This window comes from Bacillus rossius (assembly GCF_032445375.1).
Source record: "Bacillus rossius redtenbacheri isolate Brsri chromosome 9 unlocalized genomic scaffold, Brsri_v3 Brsri_v3_scf9_2, whole genome shotgun sequence".
Lineage (NCBI taxonomy): Eukaryota > Metazoa > Arthropoda > Insecta > Phasmatodea > Bacillidae > Bacillus > Bacillus rossius.
The window spans coordinates 1,390,172-1,413,758 of NW_026962013.1; the positions used below are offsets into that span (position 1 = coordinate 1,390,172).

The window sequence follows — 23,587 nt, forward strand, 5'->3', positions numbered from 1 at the left end:
TTTCAGCTGTGGCCAAGTCAGTGCTACCCTATAATCTGTCCTATCCCCAAAGTCACAATCTATTATAATGGAGTATCACGTAGGCTTACATCAAAAAAGTAACATCTAATAGGAAGATGTTAAGGTAAGTTTTTTTTATGGTTTTGGCCCGGAATCCTTTAATTCTAACTCTGGATTTGGTCGATTTCACAATTTTCTTTAAAATCCAAGGATTCACAATCCATATGTTTTGGAATCAAAAAATTATAGATCCTTTTGCTAAACTAAATATTCATTTTAATTTATATTTTAATAGACAAAATGAGGCAATTGAAGTACTTTCACTGTATTTTGGTGTTATGCAGTACATTAACTTCCATTTTGGTGTTTGTTTTTTTATTGACTTCAATTTTGCTGTTATTTCGGTTTTATTGCTAGTCACTATATAATCTTGTCTCTAAATATAAATATTTAGGGTTTCGTGTATCTTAACTGAATTTTTTACTGATAACTCTAAAGATCAGGTTTATATTTGAAGAGAGACTTTTGAGAATTGAATTCAAGAAATATGCGATCTGACCCATCATTGATTAAAAGTAACCACACTAAAAATCTATAATTGCTCAGTATTTTCTGAGAACTAAACTAAAACTCATTGTATATGTGTTTTGTGGAACATGTCAGGTGTGTGGAAGAGGATGGGTGAAAGAAATGTAAAATCAAGAAATTTATATTTTTTAAACAACATCTGTACTTCTGTTTCAAAAGATAAATAACATGACAACATTGGAAAACACAGTAATACAATATGTTTAATGTTACAATTTAGTAATTTATAGGCCAAGGTATAGTGTGGAAATGTTTTGAAAAAACTGTGATTATATTTTAGTTCTCTTTCCATCAGGATTGTCTTTGCTGCAGTTGCTGCCAAATTCTGACTTTCAGAATGCAGTATCTTTTTTTATACTTCATATCACCAGTTATAACTCAATATAGTCTCTCACCAACCATGTACAAACATACTCATGTGTTTGAGATTTATTATTTAAAGTTTGTAAAATATTATTTATTTTCTATCAGGCAACCAAAGTTTATTGAAAATACATAATTACAACTTGCATAGCCAATTGATTTGCCTAAAGCTACTTGGGCAAGGAAAGTTACCAATAATTCATTAGTGTTCACTGTTATCAATGCTTTAAGTGCAACACATGAAATTAGCGTTGTCACATGTTGTTTGGTGGACATTCAGGTATATATTAATGGAAATGTATTTTAATTGTACTTTAGTTATATACATAATTATCAATTTTGATAGTGCAGGTAACTTTATGAAGATTTATTTTGCAGTTAACAACAAAACCAGGGGTGCAACAACAAGGGGGGGGCAAGGGTATTATGCCCCCCCCCCCCCCCCCTTCTGAAACCTTGAAGTGGTAGCAAACGGGGGCAAATAAATTGCTGTGTAATCAATTTTTAGATAGTAAAACTGCTTAAATAGCACCATTTTCCACCTTGAAATACAAATTTTCCCGGGGGAGGACCCCCGGACCCCCACTTCAATAGGGGGGATCGATGATTCTTTATAAAAAGGTATATTGCCCCCCCCCCCTCCCCTTTGGAAATTTAGTTGTTGCGCTCCTGAACAAAACCTCACAAGTGTAGCATGTGATTCATTTACTTTTGGCAGTTAAAAATTACCAAAAAAAAAGCAAATGTACAGTGTCGCTAACAGTAGTTTGCTAGGGGAGCAGCGTACTCGCTGGGCGGACGACAAGTTGGGGGCTGTTGCCCACGGCTGTGCGAGTCGTACACAGCTGGCAAGCACCAGAGATGGAGCACCGACAATTAGTTCATGAGATGCATGAATGGGCAACATCGGGGGTCGAGTGGTAAGTTTGATACTGTATACCGTCAGCGAGCAAGGAGCGGGGCCAGGCTAGGTACGAGCATCCGGGATCATCCAGTGGCCCGTGTAGCGTGTGCCGAGAAGACCGTACCTGAGCAGCGAGTGAGGCGAGTGAGAGTTGAGACAGCCGAGCAGGATCCGAGGACCCCATGCTCCGCGAGCAACGAGACGAGTAGTAAACTGTATTCCAACCCAAGGAGGTGGTGGGTGGTGGAGACTCGTCCCACGAATAGGAATAATGTATCAAAGCCTACCTTTGTCACCGCAGCCAGTTGATAACGAAGACGATAATATTGCCACAGTGTTAAGCTTCAGGAAAAGAAACGGCAAGTTGTAACTTCATAAACTATGTAGTTTGCAATACAGTTATTTTCTGAGATACTCACTATGTTCGTTAGCAATTGTTTTCGGACCGCAGCTTGAAGACAATTTTGGTGAAGGGTCTCTTAATAGTCATTGTAACACTAGTTGTTCTGTGGTTAATATGTATGTGTGGCTTATTGGTAATTATGTGTTAAATGGAGCCTGCAGATTATGTAGCCTGAATACCGTCAACGTTACGTGGAGAATCATGCATTCATTAATACTGTATTTAAATTTTTTCTATAAGTTAATTGTTGTTGTTGCTGTGCCATTTATCCTCTGCAGGCTATTTCCTATTGATGGTAGTCATCCTAATAATATGTTTGGAACATGTTTATTAAAACATAAACAGTAGTTGGCAATCATCAAATAAAAAAATTACTACAAAGCACTGCATAATTTCACACTTGAGGTTTTGCTATAACTGCAAAACAAACATTAAAATACAGTTATCTGCACTATAACAGAAACAATGAAATAATCCTCTATCAAAAGAATTCATTATGTAAGAAAGAAGTAAAATTAGCATATATTTTCATTAGTGTACATTTGAATGTGCACCAAACAAAATGTGGGTAATCACTAATTTCACAAGTCCCATTTAAAGAATATATAAGTAAGTTTAAAAAATATATATGAATTATTCGTGATTTTCCTTGCCTAAAGTAACTTTATAAATATCAGTTAGCTATGTGTGTAATTTATTGTGATTAAAGTTTGGTTCCCACATAGAAACTTTAAAAAAAAAACACATATAAAGAATGATCAAGATATGTATTATCTATTATGTGATTCAGTCAAATTTTGTTCTTGCAAACTTGATAAGAGATAACATTCTTGGTTGTGCTGGCTTAGGTAGAGTATGAGAATCTATGGCTAGTATGTACTGGTGCACAGACAGGCCGTGCGGAAAGTACAGACTTTAGAAGCCTTAGCCTTGATTAAAATTATTTGTTGTACAATTTCTTGTTGTAGGTTTTTTAGTTGTATGCTTGTTAAAAAATATCAAAAGTAAGTACATAGTTGAAAATTTGTGTATTTTCTCAGAAGTATAAATGATGTCACCAGTGCTTGTATCCAAATTCTCTTGTGCTGTCGGTGCGCAAACCTGTACCTTGTTGCTCATTTGAGTTTTCACTAAATTCCAAAAAGTTGAGTGATAAGATGGACATAACCCGCACATATCGACTACACCACGTAGAATGATCTCAAGGTTACAAAATAGTTGTACGAGTGCAGTGCAAGAATTAAATAGAACGATCGTGCCACGTGAGAGAAGTTAGCAAATGTTACATAGGCGGCCAGGTTTTTACGTGAGTGTTCGTAACCAGCCTTGGAAGCAGGGCTACGTTTTACTTCTTATTTCGCTGCGCACACAGAATGTGGTTTTTGGAACTGAGTGTAGAAGTCAAAGAACGCCCTGCAGTAAGAGACAGTTCGCGGTTGACCTTAAGCCTCACTTGCGAGTACAGCTGGCCTATCTCGGGGCATTCGATGTATAGAGGCATGCAGCTCCAGACTTCGAGGTGTCCGTCATGAGTGCCCCACTCGCACTAGAGCTGATGGACACCCAGAGTGCCAGGAGACGGGGTCAGCACACAGACGGGCAGTGCCCCCGGAACACCTGGCTACTCGTACAGGGACGACGCAGGGCCAGACGTTGAGGTGTGTGTCCTGATTACCCCACACGCACTAGAGCTGGTGGACACCCAGAGTGCCAGGAGACGGGGTCAGCACACAGACGGGCAGTGCCCCCCGGAGAACTGGGACACCTGGCTACTCGTACAGGGACGACGCAGGGCCAGACTTCGAGGTGTCCGTCCTGAGTGCCCCACTCGCACTAGAGCTGATGGACACCCAGGAGTGCCAGGATACGGGGTCAGCACACAGACGGGCAGTGCCCCCGGAACACCTGGCTACTCATACAGGGACGACGCAGGGCCAGACGTCGAGGTGTCCGTCATGAGTGCCCCGTCCACTCTGCCACGTTTGGGCCAACGTGCTGCAGCAGTAGTTCTTGGGTCTGCAGTCTTCTGGAGCTCTTGTGTGAGCCTGTGGGCAGAGGATACCGCCCGCTGCTGCTACCTTTCCCGACTAGACCAGACATGCAGTGGTTCCTACCCTTTCGACAATCAGGAGTTGTTTTATTGTAGTCTTTTTATTTACAGCAAGATAGTAACATGCATTTTTTGAATGGAAAGAGGGTGGGATGAACATTTAAATACAAATTTAAATTACTAACAAAAAATAAGTGCATATAACATCCTAAACCTAATATGAAATGGAGCTATAAATGTCCATCCGCCTTTGTTCAGGTGATGAAACATTAAAAGTCATATAACACTTTGTCTATTGACAGTTATTACTTTTTTTTTACAAAAAAAAATATTAAATTTGGGCATGGGCATACTGATTTCTGTTTACAGCGATTTCCCGAAACATTCCAGATGTGCTGGGATGGTAACTTCCTATAGGCCAGAGCTATCCAATAGGCAGCCAGGAAAAATGTGGCCCTCCAGTAGTGTTTGTGCTACCTGTGGGCAACAAGCATTGAGAAAGAAACTTTAACTGAAAATGCTACCATTAATAACCAACTTATAAAATATGACCTTATTCATCAAACTAATTTCATTTATTACTTTAGAACGTGGCCCTCGACCTTGCAAAGAAAAACAATTGCAGCCTTCTAAATTGTTTTCTGAGAGCACTAGTATTGTTATACGATATGCCTAGTTAGTGTCATGTTCCCCTGACCTAGTGGACGAGGTGAACAGCAAGGTGGGTGGACAACTCGAGGGGCAAGAGGTGGGAGTGTGGGACGGGAAGGAGGCGGGGCCCAGCTCTAATACCTGGTCTACTCTTCGCTGACCTGGACCGCGCCGTGTCGGACTGGCTGTGTCTCGTGACGGGCAGCTCCAGCAGCTCTGCCTTGGCACGCGCTGCACAGCGGCACACGCACATGATCTTCTGGAAGTACAGCCGGAACCTGCGACAATGCCCCAGTTGCCGGTATGTGCCGGAAGATGGTCGGGAGTCAGCTACCGCTTGGCAATTCCTTGCGGGGAATAAAGTTAACATGACTCAGATGATACTTGCAATGATGATTAGGTGTTTGGCCTGTAAGCTGGCAGGACCTCCTACCGTAGTAATAGGGAGTTGACCATGGTGATCGTGTGTCTGAGGCGGACTGGACAAAATTATTTCGACGTGGTCCTTCATTTCTTCCTGCAGAATGAAGGTGGTGGGAAAACTCAACACCCACACCCACCAAGAATAGAACCCTGGATGCATGACTTACCAGCCAGTCTCTAACCACCTTTATGAAATCAAACTTCTTTGGGCACGATGAGAGTAAAATTTAAAAACCAAATTTTAATGCAACGTTTTCGTGAAACATTGTTGTGAAACTTTTCTGACGCGAGAATTGCAGAGAATAGGCCAAAAGAGTCGAGGTTTGAATTGCCAAAGTTCACTTCTGTCACGTGTACTGTTTTACACGTGCTTTTCTTTCAGCCCCCTTTTTTTTTACATTAGTGTGCTCTTTCCTCCCTAATCCTCTGGGGCTCTGTAAGAATTTGCAGTTTTATCTGACCCTGAGTGTTAGATTATTATTCAGAGATTTTTCGTAATGCCTTTTGCTGGTCCTATTCAATTTCACGGATCAGAAATTTTTGTGGCTATGATTAATAATTTCTATGATGAACTTTCTTCAGGAGCACTGTGGTGAACTGACACTGGACATCTGTGCCAGGAGCCAGGGGAAGGAGGTTACTCACCTGGCATTCATCCAGTAGTAGATGAGCGGGTTCACCATGGCGTTTGCCATGGCGAGCCAGTAGAAGGCGAGGTAGACGTGCTGCACGTAGCTGGTGTGCGTCATGGCTTGATTGTGGTAGGCGTAGATGAAGAAGCCGTGGTAGGGCAGCCAGCATACCGCGAAGATGGTCACCACCACGATGAACATGAGGATCACCTGTCAGCGGGAATAGAAAGGACCTCACCGCTGTTGCCAACTTCGTCACGATGTACATGTTCACGCACTTCACATAACCAAAATCTAAATCAGTGTTCTGGCAATATAGAGCATAGTTTTGGAACAACGAATATTGGTGTTTGTTCCACTGTCTGTTGACTGAAAGGCCAGAGCTTACATCTTTCAAACTCCAAATATATGGTTACAGGTCACACTTGGTCGTGGAGGCGCTGCGGTTGCCATGTTTGTTCCCAGACTTCTGGCTACTTTTGACCTCGCGCTTGTCCATCGACTACTCCGTCAGCTGCTCGTCACACGGGACCACACCTAATGAGTTATTTAATATTTCCTAATTATGCTCAGCAGCTGCACGGGCGCGTCCACACGCAATCTTGGGGACTCAATGCCATTTTCATGAGAGAGAAAAAAGTTCAAATATGTGTTTTCAGAGTAAATGTTTGCCAGAAAACACGTGATTCAGAATGTTATTGTGTAAATACGCCATTGTTGGTGACACTGTTTGTCATAAGAAACCTCAATAACGGACAATAAAGATGAATGTTCAAAAAAGATGAACATGCAAACACATAAAACAAGCTTAAAACAGCTGATATCAAAAAATTAAAACATAAACAGCACAGAAAATTCCATTGAAGAAATTAGTCATAAAATTATACAAGCACAGACAGAAACAATAAAAAGAATAACCAAACGATGATACTAAATAGATAATATGGATAAAACAACGAAAACACAGAGAAACAAAGCACAGTAACCAGCATTGGCATACGTAAGTCCAAAATAACATATTAAATCAATCTTCCGCATTGCCAAAATCCATTCAAAGAACATACGAAACATCGGGTACAGATTCTTGAAAGCACTCAAGGGTCTTGCAATACACCTTCATCTTCATTCTTCGCCATCTTATGTCGTGGTCACTGCTCCAATCTCACAGTTGCCCCATGCACGACGAGAAGACTGCGCACCAGTGCACAGCCTTGCGCTTAGAGGCGACACCGCGCTATAAGCAACCAGCGAGCGGCGTGCTTATCATCCCGCCTCACTCGTGGAGCTACTGATGATATCAGCCAACTAATGGCTTCATATGACCACTGAGACCACAGAGGGATCCACACCACTTGGGGACTCGGTGTCATGAAAGTTAGTCACGTGGTTGGACGGAAACCCGTGAGTGCTGCGCAGCGACCTCGGCTACTCAAACAACTTCTAGTGTTCACATTTAAGTTTTGAAGTCAGTTAGATGTAAAATAAAAGAAATTTGCAATGCGAACCGTAAAGAAATCCGTGTCATAGATTTCAAAATGGGAACTGTTCTGATACTCCACCGGTACTGGTCACCTACCTTCCTCTTGGAGCGGATGGACTCTTGCTGGCGCAGGGTCAGCTCGCCCACGGCTCGACCGCCCCACAGCTCCCTCGCCATCAGCGAGTAGCACACGCTCATCACCGACACGGGCACCAGGTACGTCAGCCCCAGGAACACGATGTTGTACCTGCGCAGGCCGCGACACCTCGCTCGCGTCGACCCCAGCACCTGGTGCAGGGACCAGGTGTCTCTGCATCCCTCCGTGCTCATCCACCTCCGCCACGTGACTTTGTGCTGATACTTTTAACACTTCGTTATTATACTTTGTGCATTTATCTTTAGTAAAAGGCATGTAGTATGAGTAGTATGTTTTGGCCGGTACTGGGAGAGGCTTCAGACTGTGGTGCCGACCGCCATCTTTGATTGTGACATCACGGCGGCCATCTTGGACTCAAAAATTCCTCTAAATTCCTCAAAAATGACTCAAAAAGTTTTTAGGAAAAATTACTTGTTTTCTTCCTCAAAAATTCAAAAATTAGTATTTCGAAAAACCTCAAAAGTCATTTTGCCTTAGAAAGAACACAATGTCCACATTGAGGCTTAAGCATTCATGTCTACAGCCTCCTATAAGCCTCTGACATCATCTAGGATTATGATGTCACCATTGCAATTTCTGTTACGGCCGCCATCTTGAAAATCTTTATTTATTATCTGATTTTAATGGAAAAAAAATTAAAATTTATAAAAAAATTAATTAATAAAATTTAAAAAAAAATATTAAAACACATACTTTTTCGACATGGAGCTCGGAGTCCTCAGTTCGAACCTAGTGAGGGCAAAAAAATGGTGTCCGGTCCTTCCCTCATGGTTTGCTGCAGGCTGACTGACCCCCACCACTTATATCAAGATATATATCGTCATCTAGTATGATGGCATGTCCACCATCTTGAAAATCCGTAATTTCTATGTTAGAAAATCAGGTTTTTTTTAAATCATTAAAAAAATTAATCATTCGAATTGAATAATAAAAATTTAATAAAATATTACTTAAAAACCACTGTTGCAATTATCGTTACGGTCGCCATATTGGATTATATAAATGTTTCATGTTTCGTTATGCCCACCATCTTGGTTGAATTCGATGTCATCGTTACACTTTTCGTTACGACCGCCATCTTGTAATAAGACAACTGTTGCAATTATCGTTACGGCCACCATCTTGAAAATCCGTAATTGCAATGCTAGTAATTCCGAAAAAAAATCCAAAAATATTCCGGGGCGACTTAAGTCGTTTCCCGCCGGGCTGCCAGCCAGCCCCGTCTCGATAGACCTTGCGTGCGTGCTATATAGTAGCGTGTGAAGATCTAATACGGCCGCGATACTAGCTCCTAATTGGCGATGCGGGCGGCTGAATGAGCTGGTGATTGCACTCAGCACTCTCTCGCGGCAACACCGCAACTAGGACGAGCCCTCTCGCTCCTGAGTAGAGAGCAGATTCCTGTGACTGAAATAGAACTTGTATTCTCCAAGGCTACCCTGCCCCAGCATGGCCCAGAGGCCGTTACATCTTTTTTTCTGTTTTCCTTGTTTGTCTAGCTTTCTGCGAAAAATTATTTATATTAATGGGAAAATGAAGTATTAAATTGTTATTACCATGTCATTTAAATTGCTTTTCAATACATTCAGATTTCAGTTCAGTTTTCATGAGTTCGTATTATAAACACTTTCAAAGATTTTATTTCTTCATATAATGATGTGATATCACCGATTTTTATCGTTATTATTTATTAAACTTGCCCATTAATAAATTATCAGGAAATAATGTAAATAATTTCTTAAGAAAAATTAGTAAAATCATATTTGGCATTTAGTTACAGTTTGGCCTTAAAATCTTTTTTAATGAGTTTATTTTTAAGACTTTCCGGGCGAGGCTTGAAGGAAAACCCCACTTTTATTTAGAGCGCTATTCTATATACACAACTCCTCATTTTTTTTTCGCAATAATGCCCCTCCCCATAATATTAATTGGCCCAGAGCCCCTCAAAGTCTAGGGTCCCCACTGGTAATACACACAGTCACACACATACATGTATGCTGAGTATCAGCGCTAACAATAGTATGAGGCAGCCCACGCAAGCTTCAGAAGGGGTGGACTGATGATCATATCTTACAGACGTCCACATCATTGACTCAGTAACTACAATAGAACTGTCGAAATGGCTTATGGTTCAGAAGGTGCCCCTGCTTGTATCAGTAGCTGATGGATGGTGTGTGCCATGATTGGTTGAAGTGAAGTGTTTCATTGTGGAAACAGTTCAAAATAATTGTATTCCATATAAGTGGCTGTGTCCAACTTAAATTATAATTCACTCTCATTATGTACCCATCTTCTCGCGAGGGTCCAGCCCATTTGCGCAATGTTTTGGGCATTGCAACATGGTGAAGGTGAGGTGATAAGTGACTTCATCTACGGCACAGCATGCCATCTACTTACAGTTCCTAACTGCGTGGTTTTAGCATTCCTAAACAGCAGTGCTTGTGTTAAAAACTGGTTTCCCCAACCATTATTTAACTGGGTCTCGAGATATTTGTCGGGAAACCTACGTTCTAGAAGCCTAAAGGGGAAAAAAATACCAGGAAAATCTTATCTAATTGTAATCTTTTAAGAAAATTGATTGTAGTGTTACATATGATTCATAATCCTACCCAACTACTTGTTACGTGAGGTTCCGGCACATGAACACGACCCACTGGTTAGGCATGGGACCTTCACAACCCAGGACTGACTTGTGTCGATGCAGATCTCGCCCGGACCACAGCAGCTAGCTAGCTAGGGGCGTCGAGCATGGCCTCAATTGCGGCCATCACTGGCCAATAGTCCCCAGTTGCACACGATGCACGCAGCAACTTAGGAAATAAACACTGTAGGAGTGATTCATCGAAGAAAACTGAATCATATCTTCAGTTACAGCAACAACTGGTACAACTCCGAAGTGGCTGGGTGGATTTCCAGCTACTTGCGAGGACTTTAATGTCATACTTGTTTTCCATTACTGCCGTGATTGGGTTGCATAATAAACTGAGTCTCTGCGTGTGATGAATTCCTCACTCAGAATGCATTTTTACCTGAGGTTAGTAAATTATTTTTAATAGCTTAACCTTTTTCTCGTAGCAAGCGACAAGTGGGACCGACTGACTGAGTTGAACATCTCGCCCGCAGCGAGGCAGTTGGAGACAAGTCTGCCGCCTCGTGACCTCACTGACCCCTCTCCTGACCTCTCGTGCAAGCGAGCGACACAGCGCACTTGCCTCCGGAGGAATATTGTCATAAGCTCCACGCAGTTGCAGAATGTAATTACCGCAGAGTGAGTAGAGAGGTAAGCTTGGGCTAGGCTGCGTAGTGGCGAGACTTCGCGGCAGAAATCTACCTTGCCCGCAAACACGTGACCTGTTTGTTTTACCAGTCAGTATCAAGAGGCCAAAAAATAAAACGGTAGGAAATATACACTTTTTTGACGTGACGTCTAATAAATCGATGAACGCCGGCTGCACGCACGAAAAAGGATGACTCATTGTCCCGTTACGCTGTGTCCCGTTACGCTCATTGTACGCTTGCGCCGCATCTATCTCTCTTCCACTCGATTGGAACAACCAACGATTTGACTTTTTCGAGGCACATTAAACTTGAAACACTCCCATTCGTTTCCTACTTTTCCTATCATCGTCCTATTCTTAACAGAATAACACAGATTGGAAGAAGTTAAATAGCAAATATGTATAAAAGTTATAGTTAAAATAATCTGTTCGTTAAAGTAATAAACATATTTGAATTAATGAGTGCAAATAAAAGTAAATTTATCAATTAAATTGTAGATTTCATTTCATTCCTTCTTCATTCCTTCTTTGTATTCATACAAAATAGAGATAATTCAATAAAAATGATTCAATTTTTTCATAAAACTATGCACTCATTTCATCAATGTTTTGTTATGACGTCACGTTAAACTATCGTCCGTAAACCGACTTTACAGACAACCAATTTTTTTTCATGTAAACATCATCACAGCAACACAACCTGTACATTATAGCTTTAAAACGTATTATTTCATCTTATTTTGGCATTTTATCACGAGAAAATATATCTACCAAAACCTCAAAATATATACCTATATAAAAAAACACGTTTCACAAACATTCAGGGCGGGCACTCATTTAAGTTTTGGAAAGTCTTCCTACCTTTGTGTAGACGCCGCGAAAGCTTGCGAAAATGATTTAAATTAGACTGTTATTATTTTTTTAAAAAAAACTAGCTACGGCCAAATAAAAATAGCTACGTGTTCGGCCTTGCTATTATTCATCGCTAATAACCAGCAATAAGACACAAATATTCCGCTATTAATTAGCGGCTCGTCAAACGAGCGTTATCGTGAGTCAATACGCATGAAAAATGGCGAAAGAAGTAAATAATGGCCGGATGCCTGCCTCACGAGTTTAATTAGATCTACGTCATAATTAATCAAAGGTAGACAGGCATTCCGTCAAGGCGCGTAAGGCGTAGTAACAACTACGTGGGATGCAAGAGTGCTTGATTGCAAGCACAAAGGGAAGTTTCAGATTCCTGCGAAATTAAACTATCGCTTTGAAAATATGCCTCAAATACCTACGTATCATAAAAACGTGCACAGCTCTGTGTGTTATCGCGTAAGGTATTTCAGGTAGGCGCCGAGGAGCGACACTAAATATTCCTGGAGTGGTGCGGCAATTCTAGCTTGACTTGCGGGTTGACGGTTGTTTGAGGGTTCTCGGAGCTCTTTCGATGAGCCATCCGCTAAGGACAGGGTTTTCAAGACGTGACCTCTATAGGCGTGCGTCGGTCGCTTGTTCCTCCTACGTCAGCCACCTTTTATTTCGTGGATTGTCGATCTGCCCGATTGTCTGCGGGATTTATTTCGCCCAGGATGCTCGAGACAGCTGCGAGAATGCGTTGAAATTGTCGCCTAAAAAGACGGTAACTAAGAATCCGGGGAAAAATTAAGAAAATCGTCATGGACACCTTGAAGTTGGATGAACTAATTACTAGAGACCGGAAAAATTCGCGGATTCATTTCGCGATGGGCTAAAATACTAATAGTTATACCTCAGTGCTGCCTCTGCTATTGGCTCACAACTCACCTGGATGACTCTTGGGCCAATGAGAAACGCCCGAGCAAAGCTTTAACAAATCACAGGCTGCTACGTTGGGACGTCTCACAAAACAGAAGCCAATCAGTGGGTGACATTTGACCGAGTGTACGTAGAATTATGGAGTTCATCCTGCAGGTCATTGAACCCGCGAATTTTTCCGGTCCCTACTAGTTGCGCTTGCTGAAACCTTGAGGGTGGTGCATGGATGCATGTCCTGCCACTGGGTTCTGGGTTGCAGTGGTTGTGGTTATTCAGCCCGACTGCCCTGCGCGGACTTGAGGAGATGACATCGCCTCGATGCATGCATGTGTGTGTGTGTGTGCGCGTGTGTGTGTGCGCGTGTGTTCCACTGTGCGCCTACCTTCCTTGTGAAGCGCACACGTGTTTGGAGGAGAGGAAGAACGGCGAAGACACGGGTGGAAAATTGCAAACCTCTCGTGTGACCAATTGTACCTTTGATGGGCACTGCGTGGAGCTAAAAGCCCTCCTCCAGTGAGTTCTGAAGACGCCACTGACTGGCCACACTTGACGGCTGAATGTTGCAACGAAGCCCCGTCGACTCGAAGCTTTTGCATTTGAAACCCACCCTCTTCCCAGTTACCGGAGGAGGGGGGTGAAACCCCATACTTCCCCCTCCTTATGAGTGGTGTTTGAATCGTTCGCCCGGGCAGAACCAGAGCATGTCCTGATCGCCTCTGATGGAGGATAAACCCATCGGATGGTCCATGGGATAGCGAACACTTTTTATTCCGTGAAAATTAATCGATATTCAGTTATTTGGTAGTTTTTTCGTGTTTCGTAATCAAAACTGTTCATAGAAATAAGGTTTCACTTTCTCGAACTTTGCTTCCCCCCTCCTCGAGACCAACACCCTGTCCTCCTTCCTGATTGGCGAGTCCAGAGCACACGCCGGGCCAATCACAAGGAGCTGTCCGCTGCAGGGGGCAGAATGAGTTCCTGCGGTTGGCACTCCTGTCGCATGAATAACTTACAGCCAGCCAGTCACTTGCCGCGAGGCAGACGTGGAGTGACACAACCTCTCCAGAGACATGGAAACTGCCAATCTCGCTTCCACGGAGACCTCTTTGCAGGCTGGAGGAGTTATTATTAGCTTTTCATCTGGGCTTTCTCCTTCATTGCTCATTCGATGGAACTGCTTTGTATAATCAGTTAATTTCAGTTCAGTGGTTTGAGTAATTGTAATTTTTAAAGTTATGTAGTGAATATATTGTAACTTGATCATTCTGTATTCATTTATGCTCAACTTTCTGATGTTTTTCCCTAAAACATGGGTAATAATCACTTTTTGTTCATAATTTACGGTACGAGAAATGTTAAAAGAGAATGTAGCTGAGCATTAAACATTAATAGCCCCTATAGTGCGCGTTGTTTTAATTATAATCAGTCAGTAATTGTTACTTACGTTATTCAAGAAAAAAAAACAATTTTAAACATTATTAAATTTAGTTTTAAAAACAATATTTATATTCATAACGAGCAAATCGTCATACAGACCTGAGAAACTCAATCGTTATAGGCCTAATTTCACTTCTAAACCAGAAATTTTCTTACTATTTTGTTTATTATTTTAAAATATTATTTCTAAGTTAATTGAGCATGTTTACGTTTTAGATTTCTAACATGAAAAACGTGAAGTGATTCATTTAATTATTCAGAATGTCCATAAAATAATATCCCAGTTTCAATGGTATATTATAACAGTTAAATTTACTATTTACAGCAAATCATACTACAAATTGAAGGTAAACTATCTAGTTTTCCGTAAAAATGTTCATCGGCACAACACATCCAACCTAAAGTCACATTCTTCCACACGCTTGGTTGACAAGTCCGGAGTAATGGAAGCAATATCATTTTCAATTCTGTGTCTCAACTCTGGCATTTCATTATGTAGTGGCGGAACGTAGACACGATCTTTTATAAAGCCCCAAAGGAAAAAAAAAATATCATGGCGTTATGTCAGGTGAACATGGAGGCTAGCGAAAAAGACCTCTGTCGTCTCGACTATTACGACCATTCTCGTACAAACGAAACCATGCTGAACTGAAATTACACATTCACTTTCAACGAATTGCAGAACACAAAACGCTTTTACGCTCAGGAGTTGCCATTTTGCGAAGGTGGCGATGCAAACGAGAAAACAACAAAGCAGTACAACTCGCGCATGCCTGATCTAAAAAGTGTTGAGTTACTCTTTAATTGTGACCTTGAACCAACACACTACAACGCTGAAAGTTGATACTAGTAAAATTTATAACTGGGAAATTCTTTAATGGACATATTGTGTGATGTTTAAACTGGAGTGGCCTGTGACACGACTGGATGGCAACAGAGCCCGCGCCGACTCAGCACCAGAGATTAGAGAAAGTTACAGATGGAGCATAAGCTCTGAGCACTGTGGCCAGTTTGTTCACGTAAGAAGATGGCGGCCATTTGTTTATATAGTATATAGAAATGAAGTTTACTACATACTCTTGCACACAATCGTTTTTTCTCGAGTCAACAGTCTTTTTTTGTTCAATATTCATGCACTTTTCCACCACCATACATACATCACTTATGAGAAAATGCGATTTTCTTCATGTCACAATATGGCGGCGACCTGCTTCCCCTCTTACGTCCCCTGGCTTCAGCAGAGATACCTACAAAACTGTGTTTATGCTCCATCTGTAACTGTCTCTAATCTCTGCTCAGCTCTGCAGACGGCACAAGCCCAGTGCACACGGTGCGGCGAGGGACTCACATGTACTCGGTGAGCGACTTGGGGTACATGCCGTCCGGCCACAGCATGTAGCACACGCGCCTGCTCTGGCCGCCGGCGTACCTGCAACAACACACGGTCGTCAGCTCGTCCTGCCCAGGAGCAGGCGAGTATAGGGCACTCGCGCTGCCGGGGATCCTGAGACCTCCCCCGGCAGGCGAGCGAGTTGCTGAGAGGCGTCCATGCCGCGAGGCGAGTTCATTTGGACCGCAGGTCAGGCGAGGTTAACATGGATGTATCTATCTGCAAACAGAGAACACTCGTGTGGTTTATTCGAGCGCGGTATTGGCCCGTCGCGACGCTGTCGGAAGCGAAGAGCCAGAAGCGAGCTCAAATGTTTCTCCCCCCCGGGGAATACGTACCCTGTTGAAACTCTTCAAACATCCTCGCGCGGACTGTGGGTTTATGCCCCACGGCTCATCTGACAAAGCGTGGAACTCAACTCGACGAGGTGTTTACTCGCTTCCACACGAAACACTTTCACACTGTTATCCCTCCTACTCCTCCTACCTTTCCACGCCAACACTCTGCATATTGTCTAGTTCACACATGTCCGTGCACTTCATCCAAGCTCCATTTCCACGGTGGTGCAACTTAAAAACTAAACAACGTGAACTAACCTCAACATGGGGAGGAAAACTATTTAAAAAAGGGGCATCAGTTTAGTGAAATAAGCGCTGACTTGCTAATGAGATGTAGCAAATTACTGTAAAAAAAAATTATGAATCGTGCATTCAGGACTGTTTACTCGCGAGCCAAAGGGAGGGGGGTTTTGTTCATGAGTGGGTTCGACGACGAGAATGAAGTGCAGGCATTATTTTTGGTCAGTTCTCTCCCCGCGAAAGTCAGAATGGAAACATGCTCCACGACCAGATGATTAGGTTCGCTTTCCCCTGTCGCCCCTTGCTTCTGTGCCTTTGTCTTTCCGTCGCAGTGTGAGTCACTCGTCCGTCGAGGAAAGACTGAAACTAGGAGCGGACACGTGTGCAGCGGCTTGAGAAATTGACTCTCTTCTCTGTCGCCTTCGCGGGAATTGCTGCTCCCGGAGACGTCTGAAGATTCACTGCTGTGCTTGCGGGCAAGGAGGGGGGAGGGGGTTGAATCCAGGGCAAGTTATTACAACTGTTGGCGAGGTGGGAAGCTGCGAGGGGAACAGCAGGGATGACTAGATTTATGCGTGCTTCTTGCGTTGCAACACTGCCCCGAGGAGGAAATCGCACGAACGAATCGACGAATGGAACTGGCGATCCATCACGCCACATTTCGCCTGACGGCTGCTTCTGCATACATCGCGACAGTGGAATTCTAGTCTGACATGAATTTCCGACTGGAATATGAATGTCTTTAATATCGGGGTTTGGGTGTCACTTCGGCCAATGATTCGACACCGCTTAACCCATGAAAGTTACAGAGTTGAAATAAATGTATCTGAATAGAGCAGAATTTTATCGGGGTCGTTACGTGTGATGACGTAATGAGCGTTGATGTGGAGCGTGGAACTGAAGTGTCAGCAACATTGCTTCAAGTTAGCTATAATCTCTGCGTAGTTGCTTGCAGCAAGCCCGCCAAGTCAAGCTACCAGTAAGCATGCCGAAGCATCATTGTCCAAAGAGCAAGGCCCTTTCAAACCTTCTGCAAGTTATTTCACGATTTTAATAATGAAGAGAATGTTAAATTTATTACCTGTTTGTGAGATTTAGACGAAGGAAAACTGGTTTCAAATAAAATTGTTACTGTTCGCAAACTAACTTTAAGCATTTCGATGTAACTAGATGAAAAGTTTCAATAACGATTAAATCCTGTCATAAAAAGTAAATATTAAAACCTTAGAAATATTTTAAATACTAAACCCTAACAGGTTTTGGTAAAATATAATAAAATTTGAATAACATACTAACTGTAATATTGCTAGTTAAAAAGTTGGTAGTCAGAAAAAATATATTTGTCCAAATCATCAGTATTTAATGAAATATTACCTAACTCATGTGTTTCTAGGTATGTGTATATAGCAGCAGTCCCCTTAGTTGTTAAACCTCAGCTTGAATCCAGCTGACGTGTGGAGGCTGACAATGCTCCTGACCAGCTTGCCTCGGACACTCGATTGGTGGGAACAGGGACCCACAATGCCGAATGCAGATAAGTGTTACATTTTTGTACTGATCATTATATTGAAATTATTGATTATTTTGCGCTATAAAAAGCTATAGTTTTTAAGACTTGCCTTACAGTTTATCTTACTATGGTCCGCTCATTCTGAGCTTGAAGAACTTGAGAAACAAGTATACTATATATTACTGCTTCTTTCAAAAACTAAATTTAATGACTATCTGTTCGTCTATAAGGTTTTCGCGCTTTAAAACGCACTTTCAGAACTCCACGAGTCTTAGTTCTCAAAGGGCGATCGCTATAAAGAACATTATTTTACGAAGGCACAGCTGTTTTTAACACGTCTAGCGAGGAAGCTAATGAAAGCTAAAGCTCATCTACTCATTAGTGTTCATCAGCATTTGTGGGATGAAGCGGGGCTGACATAATTACTCCTTTCGCCATCAGATTTCCAGCTTAAGTGTTTGATGTCTACTGGGTGGAAAACGAGCTCGCGAATGTTTATTGTATATGACTATAAAGTGTTAATAATGTGGTGGGGTTTATATTCATTTATGTTAACGCGCAGGCAAATCTGTAAAGTTGTGATGGTGAAAACGTTTGGAAACCAAGAGATACTGACCTTTAACCTTTTGAGAAATAACTCGTTCAGAACCAGTAAAATCACGAAGTTCATTTTAGTAGACTAATTTTATTAATTCAAAAACATCATTATCTACCCTGACAGTGAGGCCTTTGCGGCTAGTTGCCACTTCGTTTTGTCGGCTTTGAGTTGAGATCTCGTCTGTGCAGAGTTGGCAAAACACTGTTCCTAACAACTAGGATGCGGAACTGAAGTTAAGTGGTTGTCATTTTCGTCGGCCAGCGGGGGTCGGAGGTCAAACACCCGGTCAGTGCCCTGGCTGGAGTCCTTGGAGTCTGCTGGCTCGTGAGACAAGTGTTAGGGCGAGCGCCGACACGTGTCCGACAGCACTGGAACATTAGAACGGAGCATGACTGGAGCTGCCGACCTAAGCTGGGCTCTGGGAAGTGGGCTGCCCTGGGAGGACCCTGAGAAAAGTGCTCTCGGTCTCGAAGCCGGACACTGTTACTGGTCGCGTTCGTGGCCCGAGGCGGGGAGAAAAATGATGGCTAATACTTGCCTGGCGAGATCACACTAGGTTATCGGTTGCGGCGCTGGGAAAGCGTAGCGGGACTCTAGTAGGAAATATTTGATCAGGGTGAACAATGGGCTAAAAAAAAAAAATTATATTGGGGAATTTAGGTTTAAATAATATCTATGCCAATTATTACAAATTTTCGCCACAACATTTTGGGTCGTTATCACAACGCCGAAATACCATAACGCCGAATGTCAAAATTGACCACAACGCCGACATCTAGAAAACTGCTGTGTACCACAACGCCGAAATAACAACTGAATGAATTTGTGTGTGTTTCTTAAATGTACCTTAACGCCGAAATACCACAATCAAACCTAACCTTACCTAACCTAACCTAACCTAGCGTAATATTACCTAACCTAACTTAATTATTGAGAGAGAACACCAAATCGGCCTCTACATGCAGACATCACGACACCCACGTGCATCACGTAGAGACCTGTAAAATTCGCGATTTCAAATCCCTAAAGGATAGACTCCATGATCCTCTATGCACTCGTGCAAATTACATCTGCTGATTGGTTACCGACTCGTAACACCTGTTGACCGGAATGATCGTGATTCGCTAATTCTTCTGTTAAAGATTTTTCATTGGCCCAGAGTCCTAGTCTAACCTAACCTAACCTAACCTTTGTGGCAGTCCTGCAATGACATTTTTCGGCGTTAGTGTATTTCGGCGTTGTGGTGCGTCCCCCAACATTATTCTTCATAACGCGCCTAATGAAGTACAAACTAAACTCACTTGTATAAACACATTAGAAGAAGTGCATGAACAGAGTGTCTATCACTGATGTAATTGGTAAGGGCAGGCGGGAAGCAGACCTGCGCGTCATGACGCTGGAGTAGGCGAGGCAGGGCGCCGCCAGAGAGCCGCTAGCCACCCAGATGACCAGCAGAGCCGTCCTGGCTCGGCCGCGCGTCAGTCCGTGGTGCAGGGGTCTCACGATGGCGCGGTACCTGCGCAGTTGCACTCTCACACTCACTCTCACACTCTCACTCTCACACTCTCACTCGCCTGCCAGTGCAAGCTGCCCGGGAGCAGCCTCCAGCAGTCCGAGCTTTGGCACATGCGTTTCAATAAAGTTATAATATAACCACATTAATTTTTTTTTTGCAAAATTATTTTTCTCTCAAAACTGACTGGACAAATATCACGTCATTACTAGCATGTACTGGAACCATGGTATAGTTTGTTATGCAGTTTTCGCTTGACCGTTCTTGTGAGGCTTTAGTCTGCAGACAATTTATTTTCACTATAGCATTCATTAAGCAATAATTCCCAAAACCCTGGGAATATAAGGTTTCTGTGAGGTTTTTTTTTGGAAAAGCCTTATTTTAATTTATGAAGGAAGGAAATATTAAAAATAAAGGGTTGATGCTGCAGCCTACATACGAACGGTCTATCAAAACTGAATATCACATGATTCCATGCTGTGATTGACATACAAATTTGCCATTAAGCTAATAAAATACACTCATCATGGACATTTTTTTTATTGAAAAGGGACCTTTTATTTACAGTTAAATATGGGTATGTTTTGTATTTAGTTAAAACCACCTGCAAAAATACGAAATATTAGAAGCGGAATAATTTAGAATACTACACTTTAAGCTTGACCACTCTCGCTACGATGGGATTTATTTAATTCCTTATTTCAGATTTCTATTAAGAAACATTTTTAAAATGTGGCCATTCAAGTAAAATATTATGCAGTGGCTAGTTGTAAAATAATTACAATAAAATTCTACATAATGACTATAACGCAGTTCGTTAAACAAAAAAAACTATCAATAATCTATAAATGACTTGACTTTTTATGAAAATCAGCTAGTATGCAGTACGCGTTCATATGTCAACAAAAATTTATTTGTAACCAAACATATCATTAAACGCCCAAATATAGAAACTTCAAAGAGAGAATGCTCACACCACAACAAAAGGAGGGGTCGAGTCTCAGTAACAAGGCACAGGACTCTTTAACGTCTACTAGACACCGAACCACTGCAATCAGTCCGTCTACGTCGAGCGTAGATCACTGTCGTGTCACTGTCTTCAGTTGGAAACACGAACCAGCCATTGCAGTCGCGCTACAATATGGATTGGCGGCGGTGTCATTTAGTCATTTCTATGTCAGTTCTCAACGTCTGTTCGAAATGGGCAGGTGTCTGTCTGGTACCGCAGCGACTCTGGAGAAACAGACAGCCGCTGCTTCGTGAAATTCGCTCTGCGACATTCAGTAGTAATGGTCTTCCTAAGGAAGGAGAAGGGAATAAGCCCTCGGAGGGGATAATGGCCTATTGAGCCGTGAACCGTTATGCGGGGGGAAGGGACGGTAGTTTCGGAAGGGGAAAGGCAGGGTCGGCAGCCACATGCGGACGGAAATTGCAGTTTAATTCGGAAGGAACAAGTTCATGAACAATTTGAAGTATCATTCATCATTCACAGTGTTTATTTCAAAACTAGATAATGCACGGCATGCCTCTTTCCATATTTTTTTTATTTTTTTGTAATTTATTTGAAGTGGGTACACATGTACAAAGCATCTTTCTATATCTCTCTATTTCTATCTATACCTCTATCTCTCTTTATATCTCTATACATATATATATTTTATATATCTCTATGTATCTATGTTTCTATCTATATCTTGTAAACATTTTATTACTAATATTTATAAACCTGCATTTATTTAAATCTTAAGTATGATAACTTGTCAATTTATGTTGTCATAATAACGTGTTTGTGTACTTGAGCGACCCAGTACTTAGCCAGCCAGATATGTTTTATCTAGAGTTTTCTAGTTTTGTTTCTATATATTTTTTTGGTTTTCGTTTCTCTAAACATAATTTTTTTTGTTTGATTAAATATTCCAATTTTAGCAATGCTAGGCATCGAGTCACGTTTTATTATATTCACCCACACATTTACTGAGCTCGTCAGGTAGGAATTTCTGAGTCTTCCATAGGTTCTCTTGGGATGGCTGTTCCTTGGCCAGAGAGTGATCTTGAATAGTATTTTTTCTTCAGTAATCAGAAAGAGAAGTGTAATGTCTAGCCGGGACCCGGGTGTGTGACTGCAGAAACAAGTAATCTCGGTGTCTGGCGCCACAAGGGCGGGAATCGCTTGCGCCGCGTTCAGAGAACTACTCTCTCCGAGCAGCAGGACCATAAAGGCTGTCAGCTGACAACCTCGGCTCAGCGCACCTGTGGCTGACAATTAACGACACGTATCCCCTCCCATCCCCTCGCCCTCGATCACTTTCCCAGATCCCGCTGAGTCGCGATGCCAGATCAATAGCCGTGGATCATGCCTGCACGGCTCTCATTTGACCCACATTCTTCCGTGGCATTGCAAACACGGTTAGGACGAAGTGAATTCCCTAAAGGCGATTCATGTGGGTTACGCCTCAAGAGAGTTGAGCGTCGTGTGTTCAATCACAACCCCCCCCCCCCCCCCCCCACCTACGGCCCGGATGACTCAACATTACACCGACTCGGCACACAGGTAACAGTGAAGGACTTGCGTCATGTTAAGGTAGTAGGAAATGTTGCATCATGATAATGACGATGATATTAAAACAATGATAAACTCTGAACGACTTGACAATTCAATGGGGTTGGTTTTGTCGGCCGGATATTTCCATCACGGACACCTGAATGCACAAAAAAATAGTTAATACAGCGAATAGCTAAAAAAAAATTAATTGTGAACGGTTTTCCATAAAATAGGAACTTGGAAATAAAAAAATAAATATGAAAAATTATTGTAAAATTATTTAAAAAATCACAAATAATCTCTATAAACAAAGAAGGTGAATATACTGTTACCAACGCGAGAGACAGGACCGCGACGCGCGCCAGGTCTGGAGCTGGCTGGTGGCCCCGCCAGGCCACTGACTTCACACGCCGTCCACTGACGTGAGGCATGCCACGCGTGCCTGGCCGGATCACAAGGGTCCCCGCTACCCCCTCCCCCCCTTCAGCACACCCTCGCACCGTCACGCCTCAGGCCATTGTCAATGACCATTTTTAGCGGTCTGGCAATTCTGCGGGTTTTCCCGAAGCCGCCGCGCGGATTGGCGCGAATAAACGCCGTCTTTCTGGACTTTTCGGGCGTCGGGTCGGCCCAAGGTGAAGCGACACTTCCAAACCCTTCAGTCGGTTCCAGAAAGTCTTCCAAGAGTGTGAAAGCAGCGACGCCGGTCTCCGCGGGAGTTCCGAGAGTTCCGCGAGTGAAGGGAAGTGCGACATCGGCGAAGAGGGTGAGAGACTGGGTGTGTTTTCATATTTGTTTGTTTTTTTTTGGTGTCAAGCCCTTATTTTATGAAATAACTTTTTGCATTTTTTTAATTAGAAACTTTATTGATTATTTCTGTACATCCGTGATGAAAATATATAGCCAAAAAAAAAAACCGTAAAATTCTGTCAAGTCGTTCAGATTCTATTATTATTGTTTTATATTCTCTTCATTCATGCACGGCGCAACCTCTCCTATCCTCTTGAACCTCTGTGCATAGTGGGACTGGGTAATAACACCTTTAGCACTTTTATCTTTCTCTCCAGCTAAATGACAGCTGCATGTTTAACAGACGGGGATGCCTTTATAGGAACGACGGATTCGCAAGCAAATTTACTGGAACTTATTAATCCGAGCGTCCCAGGTTCATCTGCCCGGTGCTCGGTGACCCACGACGCGGCGGTGCCGGGGTCAGCCCAGGTCACGTGGGGTCGGGCTGTCTGTCCGACCTGCGGGCTGGAGTGAACCAGCCGACCTGCGGGCTGGAGTGAACCAGCCGAC

General features: G+C 42.6%; 1 protein-coding gene across 1 annotated transcript in view; it reads right to left on the minus strand.

The window, feature by feature from the left end:
• Positions 1 to 4,167: 4,167 nt before the first annotated feature.
• Positions 4,168 to 23,587, minus strand: part of LOC134543218 (tachykinin-like peptides receptor 86C) — an 84,466-nt gene continuing 65,046 nt past the window's right edge. Inside the window, exons 3-8 of the mRNA XM_063388120.1 lie at positions 19,612 to 19,746; positions 15,503 to 15,583; positions 7,591 to 7,741; positions 6,028 to 6,224; positions 5,121 to 5,237; positions 4,168 to 4,303 (exon numbers count right to left, since the gene is read on the minus strand). Of these exons, the coding sequence (XP_063244190.1) occupies positions 4,168 to 4,303; positions 5,121 to 5,237; positions 6,028 to 6,224; positions 7,591 to 7,741; positions 15,503 to 15,583; positions 19,612 to 19,746 (817 nt within the window). The remainder of the gene's footprint in view (positions 4,304 to 5,120; positions 5,238 to 6,027; positions 6,225 to 7,590; positions 7,742 to 15,502; positions 15,584 to 19,611; positions 19,747 to 23,587) is intronic.